Source organism: Cibotium barometz, chromosome 5 (genome assembly GCF_041138505.1).
Source record: "Cibotium barometz isolate CiBa-2024 chromosome 5, ASM4113850v1, whole genome shotgun sequence".
Lineage (NCBI taxonomy): Eukaryota > Viridiplantae > Streptophyta > Polypodiopsida > Cyatheales > Cibotiaceae > Cibotium > Cibotium barometz.
Window position 1 is genome coordinate 51279803 of NC_141050.1, and position 27544 is coordinate 51307346.

The 27544-nt window shown below is 44.6% G+C and overlaps 1 protein-coding gene across 4 annotated transcripts in view; it reads right to left on the reverse strand.

Moving 5' to 3' along the window:
* Positions 1-823: 823 nt before the first annotated feature.
* The window catches only part of LOC147638614 (uncharacterized), a 50509-nt gene continuing 23788 nt past the window's right edge, over positions 824-27544 (reverse strand). For 3 of the 4 annotated variants that reach the window (XM_086798534.1, XM_086798537.1, XM_086798536.1), the window contains 3 exons: positions 25516-26081; positions 1325-1394; positions 824-1217 (listed from right to left, as the gene is read on the reverse strand). In XM_086798534.1, the coding sequence (XP_086654660.1) occupies positions 1213-1217; positions 1325-1394; positions 25516-26081 (641 nt within the window). In that variant the 3' untranslated portion in view covers positions 824-1212. The remainder of the gene's footprint in view (positions 1218-1324; positions 1395-25515; positions 26082-27544) is intronic. The other variant, XR_015265948.1, reaches the window with a different exon arrangement.

Sequence of the window (27544 nt, forward strand, 5' to 3'; positions counted from 1 at the left end):
TGCCTGGGATGCCCCCCGAAATCTAAGCAATTTGTAGTCATAGGTTCTCTGCCCAAGAAGTTAATCCAAAATCTGAAGCCATGTTTTACTCGGCTCCTTTTTATCTTACTTTCTCTACTTAGAGCCAAGGGGAGTTGTCTATGGATAGACAGATGTAGGTGTTACGTATGGTCAAGCTCTCAACTCCTTTTTCTCTTACTTTCCCTACTTAGAACCAAGGGGGTTATCTATGGGTCAACTGATGTAGGCGTTACGTCTAGTTAAGCTCTTGTATCAAGCCTGACATGAGAGTTTCAAGTGTCGGTATCAGTGTGTTGTATCGCATGATTGCACTCTAAGAGCTCAAATTATCATATTGAAGATCTCTTTTAGATGACACTCTTTCAATCTGTAGGAGGGTTTGTTGGATATTTTGGAGTCTAGTAAGTGTGAACACTTTAGGTGTGGACACCCTCTTATTAAGAGAACATTCCATGTCTATGCGCCAAGTCACCATGGGTTGATCTCTCCATCCCTCCTTCCACTCAACTAGAAACTAATGTTGAGTAACCTTTAAAATTGAGTTACAAAAATTTTGTTACTCTACATTGTACTTGATTGTAGGCCAGCTCAGTCAATGTAAAAGACTTCTGGCCAGATGAGGTTACAAATGGCACAAGCAAAAAGGACATGAGAAAATCAAACATAGCCTGAAAAGAAAGACATGAGAGAATCAATGTGCAAGAGCTCTCCTTAACATAGTGGATGAAAACTGTAGGTACACATTTCACAGGTGAAATGAACCAAGCACTCCACTTCAAGAAACCCAAAATTTAACATCATGTAACACATGGTGATTGGATTTTCATTAACAAGTGTTGATCACATAGAATCTTTCAAGGTCTCTATCCAAACCATAGGATTAACATAAAAAAAACTAATATAAGCGCCCTCTATTAATACATCAAAATGTGCAAATAGACCTTACCTCCCTTGAAAGCACTCTTCTCACGACAGCTTCTGAGCTAATCACAACAAACTTCAACCCCACAAGAAACATCAAGGTAATCATAAATGCTGATCTATGCAATACACACGGAGCATTATAGCAATGACCTGATCCCATAAAAGAAATACCAACCCTACCTTGTCAAACTAGATGTCTTTTTGATTGCTTCTCACATGACACTGAGGTGTACAAAATGTTGTCCACATTTCCTTGTCATGGTCAGTTCAGTCTGACAAAGCACAAAAAAGAAGTCACATGCATCACATCTACATAAACACACATAGTAGTTATTAAGAAGCATTCATGGAAGCATCTGCTAATAGAATGCAAATTTACCTAATGACGCTTCGGCTTCTGTACCATGAAGAAGATCAAAAACCTCTCGAATATCCGAACCCTTGCGCATCTGTCAAAAAGGGTTGCAATATACACAATAAAAGCTTAACACTACACACATTTTTCTCAACATAAAACTTTTGATTAATCCTCCGCAAAAACCTTGAATCAGCCATGCTCCTGCACATACAAGTCCTCTCAAAATGCTCAGTATTTTTCAGTATGGCCCATGAAAGTAGTGTTGTAGCTGTGCAAATGTCCAGTTTCACCCTAATAGATCCTCCATTCTCAAATGATTATAGGAGGATGGTTTTAAATGGATATCTCACTGTCAGATCAACTTGTTAGCCAACAACTTGTGGCTGCTATGGGTTTCTTATGTTGCTTACATACTTGAGCATCAAGACTGCCTGCTCGGTCATGGCCCAGATGGTGTAGAACTCTGTATCAAGATATGCTCTCACACACGCACTCCACACACACATAAGAGCATATATTCACACGAAGCCCTTCGTACTGAGTTTCTGTCAAACATCCGGAGATGCAAGGCAGACTCAACCATAATGAAGCCTAGCACTAAGGGAAGTAGCAAATAGAAAGAATTAGTACAGCAAATAAGTAGTTGACAGGGCAAATGCACCGCTAAAGATAGAAAGAATAAGCACAATATCAACTGGCCGCAACTCGGACTAAAACTTCACAATGTGAAATCTACATGTCCGCTAATACGGCTGAATTATATACCTACATGAATCCAGGAACATGCCCAAATTCATCTTTTAGGAAAGTGCATGATATATACTCATGGTAGTCAACCCACAAGACTATATAACTATCAACTCCATTATGCATAGTATGGACTAGATACTACAACATCCCCACTAACGTCATCAGTGCCCAATAGTGGGTGTAGAACTCTGTATCAAGATATGCTCACACACGCACTCCACACACACGCACACACACACACACACACACACACACACACATAAGAGCATATATTCACACAAAGCCCTTCGTACTGAGTTTCTGTCAAACCTCCGGGGATGCAGGGCAGACTCAGCCATAATGAAGCCTAGCACTAAGGGAAGTAGCAAATAGAAAGAATTAGTACAACAAATAAGTAGTTGATAGGACAAATGCACCACTAAAAACAGAAAGAATAAGCACAATATCAACTGGCCACAACTCGGACGAAAACTTCACAATGTGAAATCTGCATGTCTGCTAACACGACGGAATTATATACCTAGATGAATCCAAGAACATGCCCAAATTCACCTTTAAGGCTAAACAATTGTCCCAATCTTAGTTCCTTTCCGCTCCAATTCCTATACTCCCTCTGTAAAATTGTCAAATAAAGAGGTGCAATGACCGCCAAGTGGTCTCTCCAAGAGTCACCCGTCATTGAAAACCATGGCGGGCCTATGACACACCTACAAGTATGTAGGGCAAAGCTAGACATTAGATAGCAGCCCACAGGCAAGGTCAGACAGCACAGAGCACACGTGGCAATGATGACATGGTATTGATGATGTGGCAATCGAGTACAGGTGGCCGACAATAGTACTGCTGGCCAACTAGGAGCATTGGTGCATGTATATATGTGAGCCAAATCGTCATATTCATCTACTTTCCTCAACGTTGTACTTCACAGAGTGTTTCTCTCTAGGCGAAGTGCTAGCCAAGAGTGAACAGTAGGTCACAAGGTTGTGATTTGGGATGTCTTCATTCTTAGCCACATCTTATACTTGAATCTCAGTTGTATTACTTCAGTCTTGTACATAAAACAATGCAGTAGTTTAGGACTCGTTTGTGATGTATGTGTGATTCCACCACTCTCCTCTCTCTAGAAAACCTTAGCACATAGGCGCAAGTGTTCTACAGTTGGTATCAAAGCCTAGGGAACCTGCAAGTTTTTGTTCTTTCCGTGTGCACGCGGGTTTGAGGAAAGTGAATGTTTGGGTTCTCTCTTCTTTGCACCTGGATTATTTGGGGTATATCACACCAAACCCTTACCTCATCACACAAGGCAGAAATCCCTCACCCAGTCCTTGATCACTAAATATTTGTGGATTCACAACTCACTCATTTGCTTCTCAACATGAATGCATCCATGGACGCACAGGCAACTAGAATGGAGGCTAAATTTGCTTGTCTCGACAGGATGGAGTCAGCACCTTGAGCACCTAGTATTCCGGATTTGGAATCTACAAGGGCCCATGCTTCAAAGCAAGTGTTGAACAATTCCAAGGACGAAGTGGCAGAACTTTCTCTAGAGGAGGATTTTTCACTTGTTTGGATGCAAGCAAGGATGTACTGGATAAGCTTTGCTCCCACTCCAGCAGTCATTGTACATCTGCGTGTAGTCGGCAGGAGAGATGTCGTTTGCGTCACCGACGGTCTCCTTCGAGGAGTTCCTCTCCACCAGATTCTCCAGACAGTTTCCGCTTGCCTTCACCAGCTCAATCTCGAGGGATTGCTAGTTTGCCGAGTTCTTCCTCCATGCCTCGTGGGGAACGAGCTAAATTAATGAAGCTTCTAAACCTCCCAAGTTCAACGGGAAGATGGAAGGAGATGTCATAACCAACTAGACCCGCAAGATGGCTGCCACATCGGTAGCAGCAAATTTTCCAACTCCATTTGGTGTGTATATGGCTTTGACGGGTGCCGGTCTCTTGTGGTGGGAAGACCACCTAAGGCGCCACTTCATGACTTGCTTGGGGATGACTACTGCATGGCGGTCTTGAAGCAGTTTATTTTTGTAGATTACCAGCGTGAATTGAAGAATCACTCCTTTGGATGCAAGCAAGGATGTACTGGATAAGCTTCGCTCCCGCTCCAACAATCATTCTACATTTGCGTGTAGTCGGAAGGAGAGACGCCGTTTGCGTCACCGAAACGGTCTCCTTCAAGGAGTCCCTCTCCACCAGATTCTCCGAACAGTTCCCGCTCGCCTTCACCAGCTCGATGTCGGGGGACTGCTAGTTTGTCGAGTTCTTCCTTCATGCCTCGTGAGGAACGAGCTAAATTAATGAAGCTTCTAAACCTCCCAAGTTCAACGGGAAGATGGAACGGAGATGTCATAACCAACTCGACCCGCAAGATGGCTGCCACATTGGCAGCAGCAAATTTTCCAGCTCCGTTTGGTGTGTATATGGCTTTGACGGGTGCCGCTCTCTTGTGGTGGGAAGACCACCTTAGGCACCACTTCATGACTTGCTTGGGAATGACTGCTGCAAGGCGGTCTTGAAGCAGTTTATTTCTGTAGATTACCGACGTGAATTGAAGAAACAGTGGGAGCGTTTTATGCAAAACATGGCAAATAGATAATTGACTATCTCGCTCGTTTTTGGAATCTTTTACCATGCTCCCAAGGACCATCCAACGATCGATGCAGGTTACATCCTATGGCATAAGCTGCTGATGCATCTATGTATACATGAAAGACGACATCCCACCTTGGCACTCTGAGAATCAGAGCTATTATCAAGGCCTCCTTAACCTTATGGAGTGACTCTTTGCACTCCTTAGTCCACACAAAACATACCAACAAGACATATAGCGGTTTAGCTATTTCCACATACATGAATATAAAGCATCTATGATATCCTTGTATCAATGCCCCAACCTACCAAAATCCCATACCACCAAGCCAAACCACCCACCTTGAAACTCCATGGCCATGAGGTCTTGCACGCCCTTGGTAGCCCTCAGGTCTACCGTGTGGATGCCTCAATTACTCATAAGTGCCTCCAAGGTCACTTATATAGCAATAATTGGCCCTTGCTTTATTTATAAGCTATCTTGATTTATTTATGAGATTTTAATATTAATTATAAGCTATCTTGCTTTATTTATAAGCTATCTTGATTTATTTATAAGCTTTTAGTCCCATGATACGCTATTAATTATAAGCTCTTAGCCAACCTAGACCTTATCCTACTAGCACCCTTAGCTCAACTATAAACACTTCAGGCCCCCACTCCCCAGCTAAGCCCTAGCCCTAACTTGGGTTAGTCCATGTCCCTAACCCTAACCCTAATCATATATGGACGTAACAATCCGCATGGCTACGGAAGGGAGGAATGATACCTGCTCAGTGCACCCTTTGAATGGAGCCTTTTTGGGGATGGTTTGGAGAGGAAGTAGTCGCTATATGTACCGGCCGAGCACGAGCTAGGTGAACCCTGATCTTGCCGTCCATGAGGACCCATTCTGCTCTCGCCCTATGGTATGGATACTCGGGACTCCACTGATCATAGTAGAGGTAATGATACGGCGAGGTAAGAGGTATCGCGACTTAACGCATGCAAAAAGACAAGCAAGACCACCTCTAAACTCAAGGAGGCAAGGGATCCATCCCGGTTCCAATGTCCTAATCCTTCTAGCTCATGCATGCTAGGGGCCAATATGGGTGACTATATTACTTGAGTCGTCCGACTCCAATATGGAGAGAGAAAGAAAGAAAGATATATTAAGCGTCTACTAAAGACCCAATGGGCCTATGAGACCAAAGTGGTACAATAATGTCCATGGCATATCTCATCATGGAATGGAAAATAAAACAAAATGAAAACATAAATATAGCTATCTCACTGGGGTGATACAAAACTATCCATGGAAACTCGTCATGGAATACCAAGAACATAAAAACATGGGAGCAACATCAGCTCCGAGTAGATGGTATACCACTCTCCAAAATGTCAAGCATGGGCTTGGGGATGGTCTGCGAACAGAGACCTACGACTGGGAGGTGAGTGTTACATGCGTTGCGGAAGCAAGTTCATGATTAACGCTAAGCAAAGAAGATTAACACTAATCCTATGTTTAGCAAAATACATAGAAGAGGAGGAGAGACCTAATCTACTGTATATTGCAAAACATGAATATGTACAATGATCTTGCTGATTCATAGCTTCTTGATGCATTACCAAAGATCCTTGCCTCTACTACAAAAGAAGCTCTTGCTAATCCACCATTGTGTCCTTGCTGCCTTGCAGACTCTGACAAATGGAATCTCTTGATCTTTGAATGATGATTCTATTATAGAGAAAAAGATATGAATTCGTAATCAAGTCAGTTTTGTCTATCTTTCCCACAAAACATTGTCCAAAAAGTCATATTTTGTGTCCAAACTATGCCCAAAAGATGTCCCAACCATTGGGCGATGTCTTGGGCACTTTCGGGAGCCTATAGGGCTTCAAAATCCACTCTAAATTTGCCCATATATTTGCTAATGAGAATATACATGTCTACGTGGCACCGGATTAACGTGTGCACAAAACATCCCCTTCTGTTAAACTTGGAGCATTGGGGCAATCCATACACCTTTGCTCCTTTTACGTTTTGGTCCAATTGAAGAATCCACTTCATATTCACCGTCTCAATTTCCAAGCTCTCTGACTTGGTCTTCAAATCTTCTAACTCACATGTAGTCTCATCCTCCTCTTCATAGAGTTTGGAAAGACTCACTAGAAACTCCTCAAAAACTGTCGAGCTGACCTCATTCTCCTCCAAATAGGATTTGGAGAGATCTACCTCCTCGAGAACTGCCAAACTAACCTCATCCTCCTCCACATAGGATTTGGAGAGATCTACCTGCTCTAGAATCTACTCTTTGGGTTCAAGTTCAAGTTCAGGTTCCTTTGCCGATGGATGCTTTTCCAACACGAGAGAATCCTCTACTCCCTTGGAAATCCTTGTGGCACTAGTTTGGTCCTCCTCTAATGTATTGGACTCGGTGAGATCCTCGAGCACTAGCGCTTGTAACTCATCAATCAATTCAGCCTCAAGCACCTAGTTGCTAAAAAACGCGTTTTTTAAAATAAAAAACGTTAAAGTTTTGAAACGTCTCAGTTTTTGGGACACGGTTTTTTATAGTTTTTTTAAACAACAAAAACCCTCACGTTTTGTAAAATCCACGCTTTGAACTGTGTTGCCGCTGCCGTCTTCTTTGCCCCCGCATCTACTCCCTTTTGTTGTTCTCGCCTTCTTCTCTACCCCTGCATCTACTCCCGCCTTTGCCCCCACCTCTGCCCCTTCTGCTCCCACCCTGCCCCCCCACCATCTGCTCTTGCCTCTGCCATACTCCTGCTTGCCCCTTTTTCTCCCGCCTTGCTCCCCCACCATGCTCCCGCCACTTCCCCCCACCCTTTGCTCCTGCCTCTGCCCCCTTCTACTCACGCCTCTGCCCCCTTCTACTCCCGCTTGCCCCTTCTGCTCCCGCTGTCAAATCCCCAAGAATCTCCTCATAGAGTAATCTTGAAACACGACTCGAAACCTGCAAAACAAAGCCAAACAACGTGAAGGGGGTGCAAGCCTGACTCACCACCCAACCATGACAACCGTGGGCAAAACCCACAAGTCTTGGTTGTCCCCACCGAGCCACGAGCTAAGCTAACTAGCAAGACGCACCGACCAATCTCTACTTCATGACGTCCCATACCACCACGGAGCTACCCTCGCCGGTCTCGAGATTGCTACCGGCCTCGGCTGCATGTAGCAAGTCTGCACTAGATCCAGGCTCCTGATCGCAAAGACTCGCGAGACTGTGACCAACTGACTGACCTTGGCCACCCTTTTATAGGCTCTTGGCTGGTCACCGAGCATCCACACTTGGATGCCCACCCATCAAGGCATCCACATTTGGGCACCCGCCCGTCAGTCCACCATCCCTAGCCCAGCTCGCCAATCAGCCTACCTAGCTCCAAGCTACCCAAGCCTCAAATCTAGTCTTGTGTGTGTGCTGCACACGGTAGAGACACTCTGTGCACATGACACTCGCCTCTGCCCCATGTGCTCTTGAGTCCTAAAATGGGCCGAACTTCGGATCCGGTGAATGCACATGTAGAGGAGCTAACCAATTACAATGAGAGTGGCCACGACAAGTGGAGATGTAATTATTGCGGTGACATTTACATAGAGAAGGCTACCCGTATCAAAGCCCACTTGGCCAGGTTTAGGGGGAAGGGTGAAACCGGCCTCTGGTAGAAACCAAAGTGCGGTGGACTTGCAGTCACCCGTCCACTTGTAGTCTAGATATGAAAACAAAACAGATTGGAGCTAGAGTGCCCAAATCTGAAAACAAAGCGACACCTATTGGCCCCAAAGCTTGGCGCCCCTTGCAGTATTTCTTTATTCAATTTCAAAAGTATGAAAGGCTGAGTACAACAAAATCAGCCAAGAGATTACACCTGTATGTCCAATCTGACAGCCCACAATACCTCTTAGCACAGAGGATTCACGCACACAGATCTGTGTCTCAAAGCAACACACTGTGCCTCCCTCTGATCAGCCAAGACCACTAAGCAGGGCAGCCATGAGTATACATCTGGCATATCTCAAGCACATGATTCAACATCTCAGCTCATACATACATTCACTGTTCAATCTCTGTCTCCACCCTTTTCAATCTGCCATACCCCTCCTCTCACAAGGGGACAAATAGCTCAAATCTGCAAACAGACATAAAGCAATAGAGAGAAAGATAGATGAACAAACTCAGAGCTTACCAAAATCAGCTCGTGGATCTGCATCGGAGGAAGTAACGGTACCAATCTGTACTTGCAGGCACTTGTTTCAACAACCCTGCTTCACACGTGTGAGTGTACTTGTCTGTACCTTCCTCTTTGCATCCACCTCAGTGCTGTACTTGACTGTACAGACCTGAAAATTCTGCACTGTACCAAGGAGAGCGCCGCCTGCAACAGTACGGCTCTATCTGTACCAGAAAGTACGCCGCCTGTAGCTGTAAATGATGCGCCTGCTCCTGCTGTACCCGATTGTACCTGAAGGTACAATTCTGTACCTGCTGTACGGCCACCTGTCAGCAATCGTACAGGTGACTGTACCTACTGTACGGCCTCTATCAGAGCCCACAGCTTTTGTACCTCCTCAGGCTGTCAGCGCCGCCTGTACCCACAGAGGAAACTGCAGCAGAATATGTTACCATATTATAGTAGTGATGTGTGTGAACACACTTAGGACCGCCGGGGCACTTTTTCCCTCACTAGGAGGTTTTTTCCCCCGTGCATTGTATATACGCCCATTATCTTCTAGGGCTTGTTATCTTTCATTTTTGGCACTCATAATACACTACTGTGTTGTGCTCAAGCTTCCTCATCTTCTTGAAGTTGTGTGTGCATTCCTGCAACCCTAATTCCAACAATTGGTATCAGAGCAGGCTTCCTCCTCCCGGGCAGCATCACCGGCACCTGCCGCTTCATCTCCTCCGATTGCGACGAGGTTTCACGAGCGTCTGCAGGTTAGTATATGCCGTGGGAGAGCCCGTAGGGCCTGTTCGTTTCAGAATTTTGATCTGAAGTCATTTCGCCCTCCGTTTTTGCATTCCAAGTACTGCGCAGGCAAAATCGTCCAACTGTGCAGATTTTCTGTCAAGATTAAAATCTGCAGGACAGGTGCCCATTCGTCTGTTTTGGGCTGTGCTACATAGCACAGGTCGATTTTATACAGGTTTACCTCTTATATACAGCATTTACATCTAGTAGTACAGTCATTGGCCATGGCTGACAACAATGATGTATTCCGCATGTTGGCTGCTGAGGATAAGTTGGATGGCACCAACTATCCATTGTGGGCATATATGATGCGACATGTATTGGTAGCAAAGGGGTTATGGAACATTGTGCAGGGTATTGATGCACGTCCTATTGTGGCTGGGAATGCTGCAAACACATCAGAAACAGGTACTGTTGATGATGGTGCAGGCACAAGTGCTGTAGCAGCTGTTCGAGAACCACCACTTTCAGCAGAGCAGATTCGTTGAGATGGTAGAGATGCGCAGGCTCATGCCTTGATTGCGCTGTCTGTCAAACGTACCATTATCCCACATATTCGCTCCTGCAGGACTTCTAAGGATGCTTGGGATGTACTTGCCACATTGTATCAGGCAAGAAATGAGGCTCGTGTTGCTTACCTCCGAAAACAGTTGGAGAGTGAGCATATGAACGAAGGTGATTCTATGGATAGCTTTTTGACAAAGATCAAGGATTTCAAAGAGCAGCTCATTTCTGCAGATGAAATCCTGTCAGACAGTTCACTTGTGCAGACTGTTTTGAATGGTCTACCAGATTCTTATCAGGGTTTTGCTTCCACTCTTCGCTTGATGATGAAAGGCAATCCCAATGCCTTATCATTTGAGGAGTTAGTTTCTGTTTTGCTGCAAGAAGACCAGTCAAGGCAAAACAGGAATATTATGCGTGTCGCAGATCAAGCTTTCGTTGCTAGTCAGAGAAGCGGGAAAGGTAAAGCTGGCTTTTCTTCTAGTAAGCAGAAATCTGCAAATGCTGCGCAACCAAAGAAGAAAGACAAAGATGAGAAGAAGGGTGACAAACAGAAGACATTTTGCAAGTACTGTAAGGGAAATGATCATGTCATCAAAGCGTGTCCTAAGCTGGCTGCGAAAGAGGCTAAGAAGAAAGAGGCTGGTATGGCTGTTGCAGATGCCTCTCCTTCTAACAATGAATCTGCTAATGTTGTTCAAGATACAGAATGGGCATTCAATGCGCAGTGCAGTTATGACCCATCTTTGCATGACACATGTATGTCTGCAGTAGATTCAGATGTATGGTACTTTGACAGTGGTGCCACTAAGCATATCACCTCGCAGCGCAGTTTATTCACTTTCCTTGAGTCTGCTCCCACAGGGAATACTGTCACTTGTGCCAATAACTCCTCTTATCCCGTTAAAGGAGTTGGACAGATTGTGCTGAATGTTGCAAATTGCAACACCTTTACACTTTTTGATGCATTGTATGTGCCAGGGATCAAAAAGAATCTGCTGTCAGTCTCCGCATTTGCCAAAACAGGTTTGGTTGTAAAATTTGTGGATGACAGATGTACTGTTCATGATCTCTCTTGTGGTGACATCATTGTAGCATCTGGTTCACTATGTCGAGGGCTGTATAAGCTCAATATGGATGGCAAATGTGTAGAGGATTCAGCATGTGCTATTATGGATACGCAGGCTATTTCAAATGCAAAACTGTGGCATGCACGTTTTGGTCATCTGAATTTTGCAAGTTTGTTGCGCCTGCAGAAATCTGAAATGGTGTCTTCTTTGCCTAAGCTTGAGGCACCTGTCAAGCATGTTTGTGAGGGCTGCATATTGGGTAAAATGCAGCGTGCTTCCTTTCCCAAAGATGGATCAGTGAGAGCTGAACGCAGATTGCAGCTTGTTCACAGTGATGTTTGTGGTCCCATGCAAACTCCATCATTTGGAAACTACCTTTACTTCGTGACTTTCATTGATGATTTTACCAGGCATGCATGGGTATATCCTTTGAAGGCAAAGTCCGAAGTGTTTTTTTCTGCTCATGTAGCTAGATCAGATTTTTAAGTTCTAGATTTTTGTTATCTTTCTTTATTACTATTTTGTATCCAGGATGTTGTATTTGTGGAAGATGCAGTTCAGCCCTTGGTTTCATGTACTAAGGAGACAGATATCAGCTCACGTGATGTCTATGATACATTGTTGCCTCTTTTCAGTGGTGCACAGTCAAGTGCAATACCTCATGAGGCAGTTTTTCAGCCTATGCAGGTTTTAAATGATGGCACAGATCAGCCTATATCTGATGCAGATGTGCATGATGCACTTGAGGATGAGAGACAAGAGATTGAGGGCTCTAGGAACATGCCTAGATGGCTGGTGCAGACTTTGCGTGACAGCAAGTTGGATGCCCCTTTGTCTAGTCGCACTCGTTCTGGCTCTCATGGTGCCTCTTATGCGTCAGATTGTTATGCATTGGCTGTTTCTAGTATGTGCGATGAAAGTGAGCCTGTTTCATTTGATGAGGCACAAAGTTCAAAAAATTGGATGGCTGCTATGCAAGCAGAATACGATGCTATTATGAAGAATAGTACATGGTCTTTATGTGACTTGCCCCCTGGCAAGAAGGCCATTGGCACTAAGTGGGTATACAAATTGAAGCGTAAGCCTGATGGCACAGTGGATCGCCATAAGGCTAGGCTTGTTGCAAAAGGTTATGCTCAAGAGAAGGGCATTGATTTTGATGAGACTTTTGCTCCCACATGTCGTATGACCACTGTTCGTAGCATCTGTGCATTAGCAGCTCATAATGGTTGGAATGTACATCAGCTGGACATAAAGACTGCGTTCTTAAATGGAGATTTGCATGAGGAGGTGTATGTATCGCAGCCTCGTGGTTTTGTTCAAAGAGGGCAGGAAAACAAAGTGTGCAGGTTAAAAAAGGCTTTATATGGTTTAAAGCAAGCTCCACGAGCTTGGTATGAAAAAATACATGCATATTTGACTGCACATGGGTTTCAGAATAGTCCAACAGAAAGCACTTTGTATGTTAAACGTGTGGATGGTGTACATCTAATCATTGCTCTCTATGTCGATGACATGCTGCTCACAGGACCAAATGAGAGTCATATTGCTGATTTTAAGGCTGATTTGAATGCCTCTTTTGAGATGTCAGATTTGGGGCATTTGCATCATTATTTGGGGATACAATTTAAGCAGTGTGATGGAGGTATTGCTTTGTGTCAGACAAAGTATATTGAAACATTGTTGCGGAGATTTGGCCTTGAAGACTGCAAGCCTATTGCTACTCCAATGGAGACAGGTTTGAAGTTGAGTCTTCATGATGCTGGAGATCACTTTGATGTCACACTCTATCAGACAGCTGTTGGTTGCCTCATTTATGTATGCATTACGAGGCCAGACATTCAGTTTGCAGTCTCACAGGTGAGCAGATTTATGCATAGCCCAGGCATTAAGCATTGGCAGGCAGTGAAGCGTATCTTTCGCTATTTGAGTGGTACTCGGCATCTTGGGATCATTGCCGCCAGATTTACATGTTTTTTCAGATTCTGACTGGGCTGGTTGTTATGACACACGCGTGTCCACGAGTGGTTTTTGCTTCATGCTTGGAAGCTCATGCATATCATGGTTGAGCAAGAAGCAGCCTACTGTGGCCACTTCTAGTTGTGAAGCTGAGTACAGGGCAGCTTTCACAGCTACGGTTGAGTGTGTGTGGCTCAGACGCCTTATGGCTGATTTGGGTGTTGGGCAGCCATCTGCCTGCCAACACAGGATAACCTTGCAGACCTTTTCACAAAGGCTCTGCCTCGTGAGAAGTTCGAAGCTTTTCGCAAAGCTTTGGGCTTACTCCCTTTTGTGGATTCGTCCACATAGCTAGACACTTCCCTATACATGAGTGCTAGCTCTTGTTCACCGCATCACTCCAGGGGGGATTTGTTACCATATTATAGTAGTGATGTGTGTGAACACACTTAGGACCGCCGGGGCACTTTTTCCCTCACTAGGAGGTTTTTTCCCCCGTGCATTGTATATACGCCCATTATCTTCTAGGGCTTGTTATCTTTCATTTTTGGCACTCATAATACACTACTGTGTTGTGCTCAAGCTTCCTCATCTTCTTGAAGTTGTGTGTGCATTCCTGCAACCCTAATTCCAACAGAATACAGCAGCCGTACTGTACTTGCAATCGTACAGGGCTGTACGGACTGCACACGTGGACTGTACGACTGGATTTTCACAGGAAAAACAGCAGCAGCACACCCTTCAGCAGTCGACTCCTTCCCCTCTTGCTTTCCACGCTTTCATAGCTTGGATTTGTTGATGGAGAATGTGGGGAAGATGTCGTGGGTTGCCAAAGTGTTGGCCACTTCAAGTTGATTGTCAAATTTGTGGCAAAGAGGCCAAGGGTGTTGAACGTCTTTAGAGTAGAGAGCGAGCTACAGCTCCAAAAACCACCTTCCACTAGATTTACCTATATGTTTATTCTAGTTGACAGGGTACTACGAGTTCAAGCCGGACTCTTGCACAGTTGTTTCGTGCACATGGTTTGAGATGAACGAGATGAAAGAGAGAAGGTCCAAATATGTGAAATTTGAAACCACTACAATGGGAGAGGAAGCCTTTTGGAAGAAGGCCGAAGTGTTGCATTCTATCTACAACCATTCTACAGTGTCTTACGCATCACCGATATGAAGGGCAACACACTTGGCTTATCGTATGAGTATATGGACAAGATCGGTGAATGCATTAATAAGGCACAAGGAAGGGAGCAAAGACTGTGGCCGTGGCGAGACAAGTTGGTTGGCGATCACGAGGGAGCGACATCGCTGCTATGCGAAGAAGTCAACGTGTGTTTTCCTACAGCCGATAGGTGGCGGACGGCGGGCAACCGACTGTGCCGTTTTTTAAAGGCTAGTTTGTTTTTAGCCGCGTTACTTTTAGCTTTCGTTTTTTTAAAGCACACGTTGCTTTTTTTTTTAAAAAAAAACCTGCAACGTGGGGTTTTAACAAAACAAATCGAAGAGCTGTTTCTTTTTTCTTCTTCTTTTTTAAAAACGCGTGGCCTATGTGTTTTTTTTAGTGTGGCTTTTACAAGCCTTCTATGTGACTTTTATAAAAGCCCTCTAGCTTTTTTTTTTAAAAAAAACACAAAAGCCATACAAAAAACATTGGGTCTGGACACAACGCCTAGCGATTATACCTACGAGGTACGCCTACCTACGGGCCAGCAAGTGTGGGATCAAAAGGTTGAGAAGCTACCGATTCGGATTCAGGACTACGAAGATCTTCTAGAGTGTTATGTTATGCACCTAGAGCATGTAGACTTGCTATTAGGAATTCAGTGGTTTAAGACCCTTTAGGTCAAGATAGATTGGTCTAGTCATACTTTCTCTTTTGAACATAAAAACATCCAGTATTGTATCTTAGGTGATTGTATACATCCCTCTTAGGGACCTCTTGTAAATAACGTTGATTTTGAAAATACAATGGATTCTTCTTTGTATATTGCTTTCCACTGTGTATTGATTCCACTTTCTTCATTTCTCATACCTACTATGGATGTCAATGAATTAAGTGTGTTTGAGACCAAAGAATTAAAGAAGTTACTTAATTCGTTTCAAGATGTATTTTCTAAGGAGCTGCCATCGGGCTTACCACCCGAAAAAAGGACAGTGGATCATCGTATTGATCTAGTCCCTGGTGCTCAACCTGTTAGCATTCCGCCTTACACGATGAGCCAGCCTGAGGAAGATGAGCTGGCCAAACAACTCGTAGATTATTTGAGGATGGGCCAGATCCATCCAAGTAAATCAACTTGGGTTGCGCCTGTGTTACTTAGGAGAAAGAAGGACAACACATGGCGAATGTGTGTAGATTACAAGAGACTGAACAAAGTGACAATCAAGAACCGCTATCCTCTCCCTAGATCAGATGACCTGATTGACCGTTTAGTTGGGACACAAGATCACAACAAACGGGTTGAGCATTGACTATGACCCGAGTTCAGAAGGTTTTGGCCTGGACTATATTGCAGATAGTGAGACAACTTTGATGTTTTCTCAGTTTTGTTGTTTTTCTTCGGAAAACTGTGTGGGAGTACTCTCAACTCACACTACCGATGACCAACTTGTTGAAAGGTCATGGATGTAAGTCGAATCAGCCTATCCCTTGGAATGACGATTTGGATATGGCCTTCACATTTTTGAAAGATAAAGTCAAAGAAGCCCCTCCCTTAGCACTGCCCGATCCTACTCAGCCTTCTGTTCTTGAGACTAATGCGAGTGACTATGCGATCGATTGCTTTTGAGAGTCGAAAGCTGGACGACACTCAATCTCATTGGCCAACCCTTGAGAAGGAGCTTTATGCTGTCATTTACGCTTTCAAGGTTTGGAGGCACTATTTATATGGCTCCAAGTTTGTGGTATTGACTAATCATAAGTCAATCAAGTATGTGTGTGATGTGGATGATTTGAGAGGAAGAAAAGCTAGATAGACAGAGTTAATGCAAGATTTTGATTTTGAAATACGCTATTGAAAGGGGTCGATGAATAGTGTAGCAAATGCACTTAGTCAGATCAGAGAGGTGAATACTTTGTCGTTCACCGAGATTTCTACGGACTTATTTCAATCATTGAGAGAGCTTTGCAGGACTGATAGTTATTTTGGTCCATATTGACAGAGGATCCAAGACGGGAGCTCATTGATTGACCAAGACTCAATGACTGAGCAGCCTACCATTCAAGCTGCGGGAGGCCACTGGATGATTCGGAATGGTTTACTGTTCCGTAATGAAAAAATTTGTGTGCCCCATATCTCGGACATTAGGTCCAAGATTCTTAAGGAGTGTCATACACAGGACATTAGCTTTAGTGAAACACACTTTTTATTGGCCAAAGATGAAAGGGTATATGTAAAAGATTATGTCCTCAAGTGTCAAGTTTGTCAAGCAAATAAAGCTAAACACTTTAGACAGGCTGGGATGTTGCATCCTTTGCAAATCCCAAGTAATAAGTGGGAAAGTATTTCCATGGATTTTATTATTGGATTGCCAAGAACACGTCAAGGCCACGATTCTATTTGGGTTGTGGTGGATCCCTTGACAAAAATGGCTAGATTTTACCTGCACGGAAGACTGTTACAACTACGCAATTAGTAAGGCAATTTATCGAGCAATTGTTCAGAACATAGTCAGTGATAGGAAATCTAAGTTAACAAGTGACTTTTGGCGGCTTGTTTTTAAGAAGTTGAAAACAACTTTGAATTTGAGTTCCTCAGATCGTCCTCAATCTGATGGCCAAACTGAAAGGGTGAATCAAACTTTGGAGGACATGCTTCGTGCATATGTCTCCAAAAGACAAGGTTCATGGGAAGATTATCTTCCTATGTTAGAATTTGCATACAACAGTACTAAGCATACGAGTACAGGTTTTGGTCCTTTTATGCTTATGTACGGATTTCAACCTAGATCACCTGTTACCGTGCAATTTTCAAGACTTCAACATGATGTAGCACGTACTTTTTTGCAAGACATGCAAGAAATGTTACAAGTTGTGCTCTAGACAAAGACAGATTTTATTCTAATAGACATCGTTCACCGAGAGAGTTCTCTGAAGGAATGATGGTGTATTTGCGAGTTCCGAAAGATTCTGAGACTTTACAGTCAGGTCGATCTCCGAAATTATCTCCTAGATACTGCAGACCATTTCGGATTATACGCCGAATTGATTCAGTTACATACGAATTGGACTTGCCTTCTCATGTGAAAGTTCATCCCGTATTTCATGTTAGTAGACTTAAGGAAGTACTAGGTGGAACAGACTAGTTAGTTACTCCTCAAGAAATCATAGATGTCGAGGATATGACATTTGTGCTACACGAACTGGAAAAGATTCTTGGATTTCGTAAAAGACGATTGCGGTATACGCTACTCACAGAATACAAGATCAAATGGAAGGATCGTGTTGAGGAGAACGCTACATGGGAGTCCTTGACTACCCTTCAGAGGAACTACCCTGGGTTTTTACTACGCTCAAGAGTGAGCTCTTAGAGGAAGGAGAGTATGTCATGTGCACAGAGTGTATCTACCGTGTGCAACACGCACACAAGACTAGCTTCGAGGCTTGGAGCTAGGTAGACTGATTGGTGAGCTGGGCTAGGGATAGACTAACGGGCGAGCATCCAAGTATGGACGGGCAAGCGTCCAAGTGTGGACGCCCGATGACCGGCCAAGAGCCTATAAAAGGGTGGCCAAGGTTAGTTAGTTGTTCACAGTCTCGCGAGTCTTTGTCAAAGCTTTATGGTCACGAGCCTAGATCTAGTGCAAACGTGCACCTGCTTCATGCAGCCGAGGCCGGCAACAGTCTCGAGGCCCGCGAGGGTAGCTCTTGTCAAAATACGTAGCGGAGATGATGACCAAATTTGGGAGCACAAGAGCAAAAACGCATGCAGAAAAATACAGCACAAGAGAGAGAGAGATGTAGGCGTGTAACTCTGCTCTATATACACAAGAAAATCCCAGGTATGATACACAAGTGGTATGGGAGCTGGGGGCCTATTTATATGCCCCCATATGAGCAGTCGCCTGCTGAAAAAGGCACTCCACGACTGCATCAAGTCGGCCAGCAACATGCAACCAGTCGGCTAGCACTGAGGGTCCACGACTGGTCAAGTACAGTCGGCCAACTCCAGTACACACATCCTGATGTAGACGGCCAGCAAATGGATCCTCCTGCCAACTCAGGGCTGCCTCCCAAGCCACAGAAAAAATGGAAAAAATAGGAGAAAAATGCGGAGAGTGGGGAAAAATGATAAAACACCTCATAAGGGCGGGCACACCCACAACAAAGGCCCTGGTGTATAAAACCAGACAGGAGATGACTTCTAACACCCCCTCTCAGCTCCTGGCTGTGAAACCAACCACAGGGAGCTGGGGTGTCGCCTGAGCAAATCCTGAGAGAGCGACTTCGTGAAGAGGTCTACCATACTGTCCTCCGTCGAACAGAACTCTAGCAAGATGTCATCAGCAACGATCTGTTCACGAACAAGCTGGATGACCATGGGTTCCTCCAGTGGAAGCCCAAACCTGCAATGCAACCTCTGCATCCTCACCACCTCACAAGCAGCATCACAAGCAGCCCGGTACTCTACCTCTGTCCTCGACAAGGCAAAAGATGACTGCCTCTTACTGCTCCGTAAAACTGCTTAGCCTGAAGTAGATCTCCTCGTGTCCGGATCTCCTCCCCAAACAAAGTCACTCCAACCGTGGAGTCGGACTCCATCCAACAATCCCCCTCCTGTGTACAAGAGTCCATGATCCTTCGCATGCTGCAGAAACCACAGGAAACGCAATCCTGCCTCCCAAAGAGCCATCTGCAACCATGAGCTCAACTGCCTCATCAAGAAGCTCCCGTCCAATCTGGTGTCCATCAACCAGATCCATGAACCATACAGCTTCTGAGTCAAAGAGGCATCACACTGCTCACAAGGATCAACATTTGTTACGGTGCACAAACAAGTCCTGGAAACCTGCTGAAGACCACCCAAGGCCTTCTGAAACCTGTCAACCACCCCCTCTGAATCCGGAACCACAAAGCCTGGAGTATGCACCTCCTTCTGCACGTAATCAACTGCCACCTGCCTGGCTTTCCGAAAGGTCCCCGTGGAAAGAACATCCTCATCTACTGGAGGTTCTTTGTCCCGAATACTACGAGACATCAGAGCATAAGTTACCTGTTCAGTTTCCTCTGACTGACGAACACAAGAACCACCAACATCAGTACTGGAGAGTTCCTGCCAACTGCTGCCATCTACTGGCAAGCTATCCACCATCTGGTCTCGGAAAGCCTGCACCTGCAACGTATCCACACTTAAGTGGCCATTACCAGATTGCCACTCATCACAAACCTGAGGACCTGGGAGAGAGAGTGCTGAAAGCTTGTAAACTCCATTCTCCACTCCACCTTCCCAAACCACCTAGCCTGTTGCTTTGTCCCGGAGAGCAACAAAATGCTCATCAAACTCCACCCGTACGCTAGTCTTGCAAACCTAATGCACTGACAACAGATGAAAACCAAGTGCCGGAACATACAACACCTGGGAGGAATGCTTCCCCCCTTTGCCATCGGGAACTATCTCCATCCTGCCCTCACTGTGAACTGGGATAGTGGATGTATCACCAGTAAGAATATGACCAGAAAGCCTGCAGAGATCCTGTAAACCGGAACGGGAAGGAGTCATGTGCCTGGAAGCACCATTGTCTAGAATCCACTCCCGAGTATCCGTTGTTGCGGAGAGTCCTCCAATCTCCTCCCTGCTTGAAGAAAATGAAACAGCGGTGTCCACCACCTCCAGGTGCACAAAAGCCGGAGTCTTCATGATTGCTGCTGAGGAATCTTCACCCTTCTCGGTCTTTCGCTCCTGCTGAAAAAGGCACTCCACGACTGCATCAAGTCGGCCAGCAACATGCAGCCAGTCGGCCAGCACTGAGGGTCCACGACTGGTCAAGTACAGTCGGCCAACTCCAATACACACATCCTGGTGTAGACGGCCAGCAAATGGATCCTCCTGCCAACTCAGGGCTGCCTCCCAAGCCACAGAAAAAATCGGAAAAATAGAAAAAAAATGCGAAGAGTGGGGAAAAATGATAAAACACCTCATAAGGGCGGGCACACCCACAACAAAGGCCCTGGTGTATAAAACTAGACAGGAGACTTCTAACAGCTCTGTGGCGGTATGGGACATCACGGGGTAGAGACTAGCCGGTGCGTCTTGCTAGTTAGCTCAACTCGTGGCTCGGTGGGGACAGCCAAGACTTGTGGGTTTTGCCCACGACTGTCATGGTTAGGTGGTTAGTCAGGCCTGCACCCCCTTCATGTTATTTGGCTTTGTTTTGCAAGTTTCGAGTCGTGTTTCAAGAGCGCTCTACGAGGAGATCCGTGGGAACTTGACAAAAGAGATCTAGTGCTCAAGCTGGCACGAGTCGGAGTGTTGCAGCACAGATAGTGGAGGCAGATCCAGATGATTTGGATGATTGATCTCCTTACACTACAGATTTAGAGGTTGAGGCATCTGATAATGAGATGGATGTGTAGACTCTAGAGTGTCAATCTTAAGTCTTGACATTATTTTTATTTCGTTTGTACTTGGCACCTGTGTTATGTGTAGTGTTTTGTATGGCTGTTGCATGTGACGGAGCATCCTCATACTACATAGTTTTTTGAGTTTTTGAGCACTTGCCACTTGCTTGGTCTTGGCCCTTGCCACTTGGGCCCTGCAAGTTGTCCCAAACTTCAGTTTGATGTATCATTTTGATTCGACTTTGATTACGGATGGTGAATTATGTTACCTGTTGTCTCTTAGCTCTAGCCTCTGAGTTCTTCAGAGTTATTGTTCTTTCGTTTTTTCAAGTTTACAATGGGCATTACCACCACCAGACCCATGGAAGTCTAGGACCATGTGAATGTATTATCATTATGATTTAATGAATTATGATAGCCATAGGCTTCAAATTGTTCACTCTTGAGTTTTTATGCACAAGCTTAACTTTTATACATAAATATGTGATTCCTAGGCTTAAAAACTATATATACATGCCATAATTATAGCTTAAAAAATTTAATGAATAAAAAACCTATTTTAAAAACTTCGTCAATAATAAAAAACGTTTTTAAAAGTATAAAACTCGTATAATACTTCTCGTTTTAAAAACGTTTGGCAACTATGCTTGGACAATCACATCTCAAACAATGACTGGTCTTGTACTTGAATCTCTCCATTTGTGATAGCATTATCGTGAAACCCCTCTTGCCTTGGAAGATCTCCTTCACTTAGGCTAATGCTCTCGATCTTGGTCGGCTCCACAACCCTAGGTGATTCTTGTGCTTGTTCTAACTCATTCACCACGGACATTGTCATCTCCTTAGAATCTCTCACCAGTCCACACTTCTTACTCTAGGAAATTGTCTCCTCATCCACTTCCGATCTTGCAAGCTCTCCGCATGGAAACTTCCTCCTGCTGAGTGTCAACCATTGGTTAATTTTTCTGTGCTAGCATCCTTACTGCTCGTCGGGTTTGGATCTCAAGTCGAATTGCCGCCAAGTCTGTCTTTATCTCCTACCTTTTAGGATCATCAAGCTTTGCTCCACCGTTTGCTACTAAAAGCTGGATGAATCGGACTACCGACTTCTTAAATTTCCACAACTCTTCGTTGGATAAAGTCTTGAGAAAAAAGTCATCCATTGCCTCTGCACTCATGATATATATACCTTCATAAGATCAGAACAATCTGAACTTACAAATTGAGAGATTTGAGAAAGAAATAATAGTGAAGAAGGACAAAGACAAAAACAAAGCATTTGAAAGATCAAAAATAAATAAACTAACAAACCTAGCTACTAAGGAGAGGAAATCAAAAGATAATATCAAACGAAGACTTTTAATTAAGACACTAACAAAAAAACAAAAAACAAACAAACAAACAAACAAAACAAAAACAAGAAACAAGAAAACAAAACAAAACAAAACAATTACATGAATGAAAGAAACTTTAAAAAATAAAAAATAAAAAACACACACACAAAAGCATACACACACTTCTTCTTAATAAGCACTTAAACCTTTTGAGCTGAGATACTAAACAAAAACACAAAATAGCAAAACAGAGAACTATAAACTCTAGACCTAAAACACTTTAAGAGCCAGAACCAAACATTAAGCTAAACTTTAAAAAAGACTTCAACTCAAAAGTGCAACCATTAACTCCAATGTCTGTCCGAACATGAAGTGTAGGTTCATCAACTCTATCATGCATAGCGTGGACAATAAGCTATGACATCCCTACTCACGTCATCAATGCCCAAGAGTAGGTGCAGGTTTGTGTAAGGTTAGTCCAAAAGAACATGCTTTATAAAACCAACGAACTGAGTTGTAATCAGTCCAAACCCCTAATCCTAGAGTTCTACATGCTTTCTAAACTCCCTAGAATCATGATAGGCTGAAATCTAAACTTTGTAGCACTATACTATGCTGAAAAAGTGCAAAAGGCTGATTCAAAAACATAGATTTAACACAAAAATGTAAATCCTAATTTTGCCTGCAAACCCTAATACGTAAACCCTAATATTTGAAATCCTAATTTTCAGCATGCATGGGTTCTATCTAGACTCATGCAAGAGTGGCCTAAGCTCTAATACCAATGTTACATGTGTTGCGGAAGCGTGTTCATGATTAACACTAAGCAAAGAAGATTAATACCAATCCTATGTTTAGCAAAACACAGAAGAGAAGGAGGATAGACCTAATCTACTATATAGTGCAAAACATGAATATGTACAATAATCTTGCTGATTCACAGCTTCTTGATGCACACCAAAGATCCTTGCAATCCTCTACTTGAAAATGCACAAGAGAAGCTCTTGCTAATCTACCACGGTGTCCTTGTTGCCTTGCAGACTCTGATAGATAGATCCTCTTCATCTTTGATTGATGATTCTAATGAATGCCTAATGATGCTATTTATAGAGAAAATGGTATGAATTCGTAATCAAGTCGGTTTCGCCTATTTTTCCCACAAAACATTGTCCAAAAAGTCATATTTTGTGTCCAAACTAAGCCCAAAAGGTGTCCCAACCATTGGGCTTTCCGGGAGCCTGCAGGGCTGCAAAATCCGCTCAAAATCTACCCATATATTTGCTAATGAGAATATACATGTCTACGTGGCACCGGGTTAACGTGAACGTGACATCCTTCTAGCTTCATGCATGCTAGGGGCCAACAATGGGTGACTATATCACTGAATCGTCCAACTCCAACATTGAGGGAGAGAGCAGCTTCTAGCAAGTGGCTTGGGGATGGTCTACGAAGGGAGACCTGTTGGGGTATCTTACATCCGCGATGGGTGGGGCCACCTCCTCTCGTCAAGATTGTGGTCCTGACTCCTAAGGTTAATGCTCATAACGGTTACCAATAGGTACCGTTGCCTCAAGGGTCCCGCCAATCTGGCCCTCACAATGCCAACGCCTAGGCACCAAGGGGGGGGGGAGAGCTCTTGATCACCAACCTCAGTGGAATTGCATCTAGACAAAGGAATCCAAAACCTATTGTACAATGGGTGGGGCCACCTCGTCGTCAAGATCTTGGTTCTCAAGTACATGCTAATAACGGATACCATAGGAATTGCTGCCTCGGGGGTCCCACCATTTTCACCCTCTAGCTCTACCACTGCCCAAGTGGGAGGGACGGTACCCCCGACGAGGCCGCCGCCCTGTTGGCTGCCAACGGCATGAGTCCTCTGAGTGTTGGACCTTTCACTCGGAAGGTTGGTGGTGGGTCGTCCAGGCTGCCTGACCAAGCACCTGTCCATCTCTCCGAGGAGAGAGGCGGGGCTGGCCTTTGGACTCCTCCACTCCTGACAAAGGGTCTCAGAGTGGGTCTGGGTACCGGTTTGATGGGCATCCTCAGTGAACCTGGAGTTGCGGGCAAGCCTTGGCCAGGTGTCCCATCTATCTGCAAATGAAGCAATGTCCAAGGAGACCTGAGTACTCCACATGCTGCAAAATTAGCCCCTCCTGAGGGAGGCTCCACAACGCAATGACTTTTGCAGTAGAGTCTACAAAGAGGCTATGCATACTCTAATGGAGGGAATCCCAGCTGCCCCAGCCACCTTGAAGGTGGCAATCTGAGGGGATTCCAAGACCTATCCAGTCGACTAAACGAAGGGAATATACTCCTGTCAGAGACCGGGGAAGCAAACCGAGGGGGTTGGATGTGGAGTCGAAGCCGTGGTGCTATTGCGCAAAGAACGCCTGAGCTGTGCATATCACAATGGGGCTCCGTTGTAGCACCCTGTCCGTCGTTAAGGGAGAGTCAAACTCCACCTGGGTGAAGCCATGCCCAATAAATTGATTTTGTCAAGCTCGCCAATGAGGGCTGCATCGAGCAATTCCGGAATCTGACCCATGCTGAGCGGATCCCCCGAGCTTGCAAACCAATGAAGAGGCCACGAGGGAGGAAACTGTTGATGCCAAGAGCCGAAAGTATGGTTCGGAAAATAAGCAAGTGGGGGTGTCCTCGGCTGGGGATGACAGAGCGGCTGCCTTGAAGGGGTGGAGACCAAAAGGAGCCGACACTCGTCGGGAAACTGCAACCTGATTACTGAAACCTAGTCGAAAGGGGAGGGAGAGGAAGGGCATGGGAAAAAAGGGGGGAAGAGGCAAGACAAAGGGGAAGAGGGCAGGGCAGAAGGGGGCAGTGGGAGAGCAGAAAAACACAGTAAAAAAGTCAACAGGCAGAGAGGCAGAAAGAGAAGACAAGGAGCCCCCGAGGAGGGAGGAAGGGCGGACGGCCAATGAAATGAGGAGCGGGAGGAGGGCAGGCAGATGACGAGCAGGAGGCAGGAGGAGGCAGGGAGAATGCGGAGGCAGGCAGGGGCTGCGTGCGAAAGGGAGGGGAGAGGCAGGGGCAGCGGGCGGAAGGGGCTAGCCATGCCGGGCGGGGGGGGGGGGGGGTGTGTTACAGGTTGGACAGAAGCTACAGCTTGCTCTTTCCTCCCTCCATCTTAGAAAGCAGTCCTGTTTCTCACTTTTCTTTACCCATTTTACACAGCCTCCACCCGTTTTTCATTCACTTCCTACACTCCCTATCCTATTCTTATGAGCAAAGGTGCCTCTTTTTTTCCCCAAAAAAGCGAAGGCATTTCGTACACACCTTGCTGTCCCATTTTCCTCATTTTGGCTCAGAATTATTTAAAAAATAGATAAAAGACATGTTTGACCATTATACATTAAAAGAAGCATCAGAGACTTACAAAATATTGCACTTTATTTAATGATTAATCAGCACATGTTCGAAACCATCAAATAGGTAGATATCTGTAACTTTACCATATGAATGGCAGTCTGAACAAGATATGCAAGGCGTTTTGCTCCAGCATCCTGCGTACCCTGCATGATTTGAAGAGCTGTACCTAGATTTGTCTCAACTGACAATTTGCAGTTTGTGTACCGTAAGGAGTCAAGCAAGCGTACAACATGTTCTCTCAGATCCGTCTTCTGGTCGCATCGTCTGCAAACATACTCCATATCTAAACCAAGCTGTTTTACAACTCCGGCCATCTGGCAGTCCAAGGCACACATCAAATGAGCTGCATGACCACAAAACTCGGCTCCCGACAGCCTTGCAAAGCACCGAACGGAGGTGTATGTGCTATAGCCACACTTCATTGTCTTTCCACAGAGTATACACAGGCATTCTCGGCAAAAATGCGGCTCGCTGCAGCAAATGTCACAAGGCATCACCCCTACGGCCCCTAAAGCTAGACTTTCGCCAATCTCCAAACCACAATTGGGGTTCCCCGCTTTACATTGCATTTCTTCCTTTTCAACTTCCGTGCTTTTAATTTTACGTGGCCTGCCTCGTTTCGGTAACGTCGCCTCCATAGCACGCACCACTGATAACATAGAATACATTATTAGAAGGACACTGCATCTACATCAGCAATCTAAGGAAAAATAAAGCAATCATCGGAATCTTTTGAGGTTCGTTAATGTTTTGGCTATGTGAAGAAAATCAGTGAACGGATTACGAAAAAAAAAGTACTATGGCTACAGTCCAGCATATGCATGACAATACATTAAATTTTACACAATTTCACATGCCCTACATCCTTTGGATACGCCTTGCTGAAAAGAGAGTAGACAAGCCACCAAAAATATAAAATAATTGAGCCCATGACACAAGATCGCACTTGTCACTTTAGGATCATTAACTGTAGAAACTGAATAATTTGGAAGGGCTTGCCCAGTGAAGTGTGTCAAACATCTAGAAGCATCTCACAGCCTTTGCTGACCATCATGGAGGGACTGGCTAGCTCACCACCTAGCTATGGTACAATGCTTTGTAAGATGGGAGATCTGAGTTGTGCATGTGTGAAGAGCTCGTCATTGTGGTCAAGTAGTGGATAATAATGACTCATGTGTGAAGGGGTGAACTATTTTCTATACATGGATATTACTTGGGATTCAATGCCTATGAGTTATTTACAAATCTAGAAGGAAAGGACTGACCACTTGGGGCTGTCGGTTTTGATAGATAATAAATGTGTGAAAACCAACAGCCCCAGATGGTGTGCATCTAGCGCGCTCACCATCAGCCATATTCATTCAGCTGAGCGGCTATACAGACACGGCTGGATGATCAGCTCTACGCTAACAAACTGTACAGAGTCCAGACAGTAGCACGTCAACATCACCCCCCTTCATACCAACTGGGCCTACTCACTTGGAGGCTCAGAGGTTGAATCATTACATAAAGCAGATTTTTCATCTCATCCCTTGGGAAAAATTAGGGTTTCCAGCAACACTCCAATGCTTGATAAGGAGATTTAAGATTAATGCTTTGATTAAGCAAGATTTGCAGAAAAAATTAAAAATCCCCAATCTGATTTTTGTTGTCTGCAGATGTCACTTTGAGCCTCCTCTTCTGATGTGTTTAGCTTAGTCAAGCTTATAGGGGCTTAAAGACCACAGTTGGGAAGCTGACAACAGATTCGAAAAAAGGGAGCTTTGAGAATGGCTTCAAGCACACGTGGTCTTTTTGATGATGTTTATTAAAGCCTTTGAACAAGGCATCGACGACCAGGTGTTTTGAAGCTCAGCACCGGTAGCACACGTGGCCTTGTGTTGTAAGATTATTAAGGTAATTAAATCCTTTCAACAATGGCTTCAATACTTGACACCGGCAAGACAAATGACAAGTTGTGCAATCATAGTTGTCACGGTACGAAAATACGATACGGTACGGTACGATACCGTACGGGAATATTCGGTACGATATGAAATTTTGGGATACGGTACGATAAAATACGGTTTTTATTTTTTACACTTACAAGCTATGGAGCTTCAAGCTTGAATG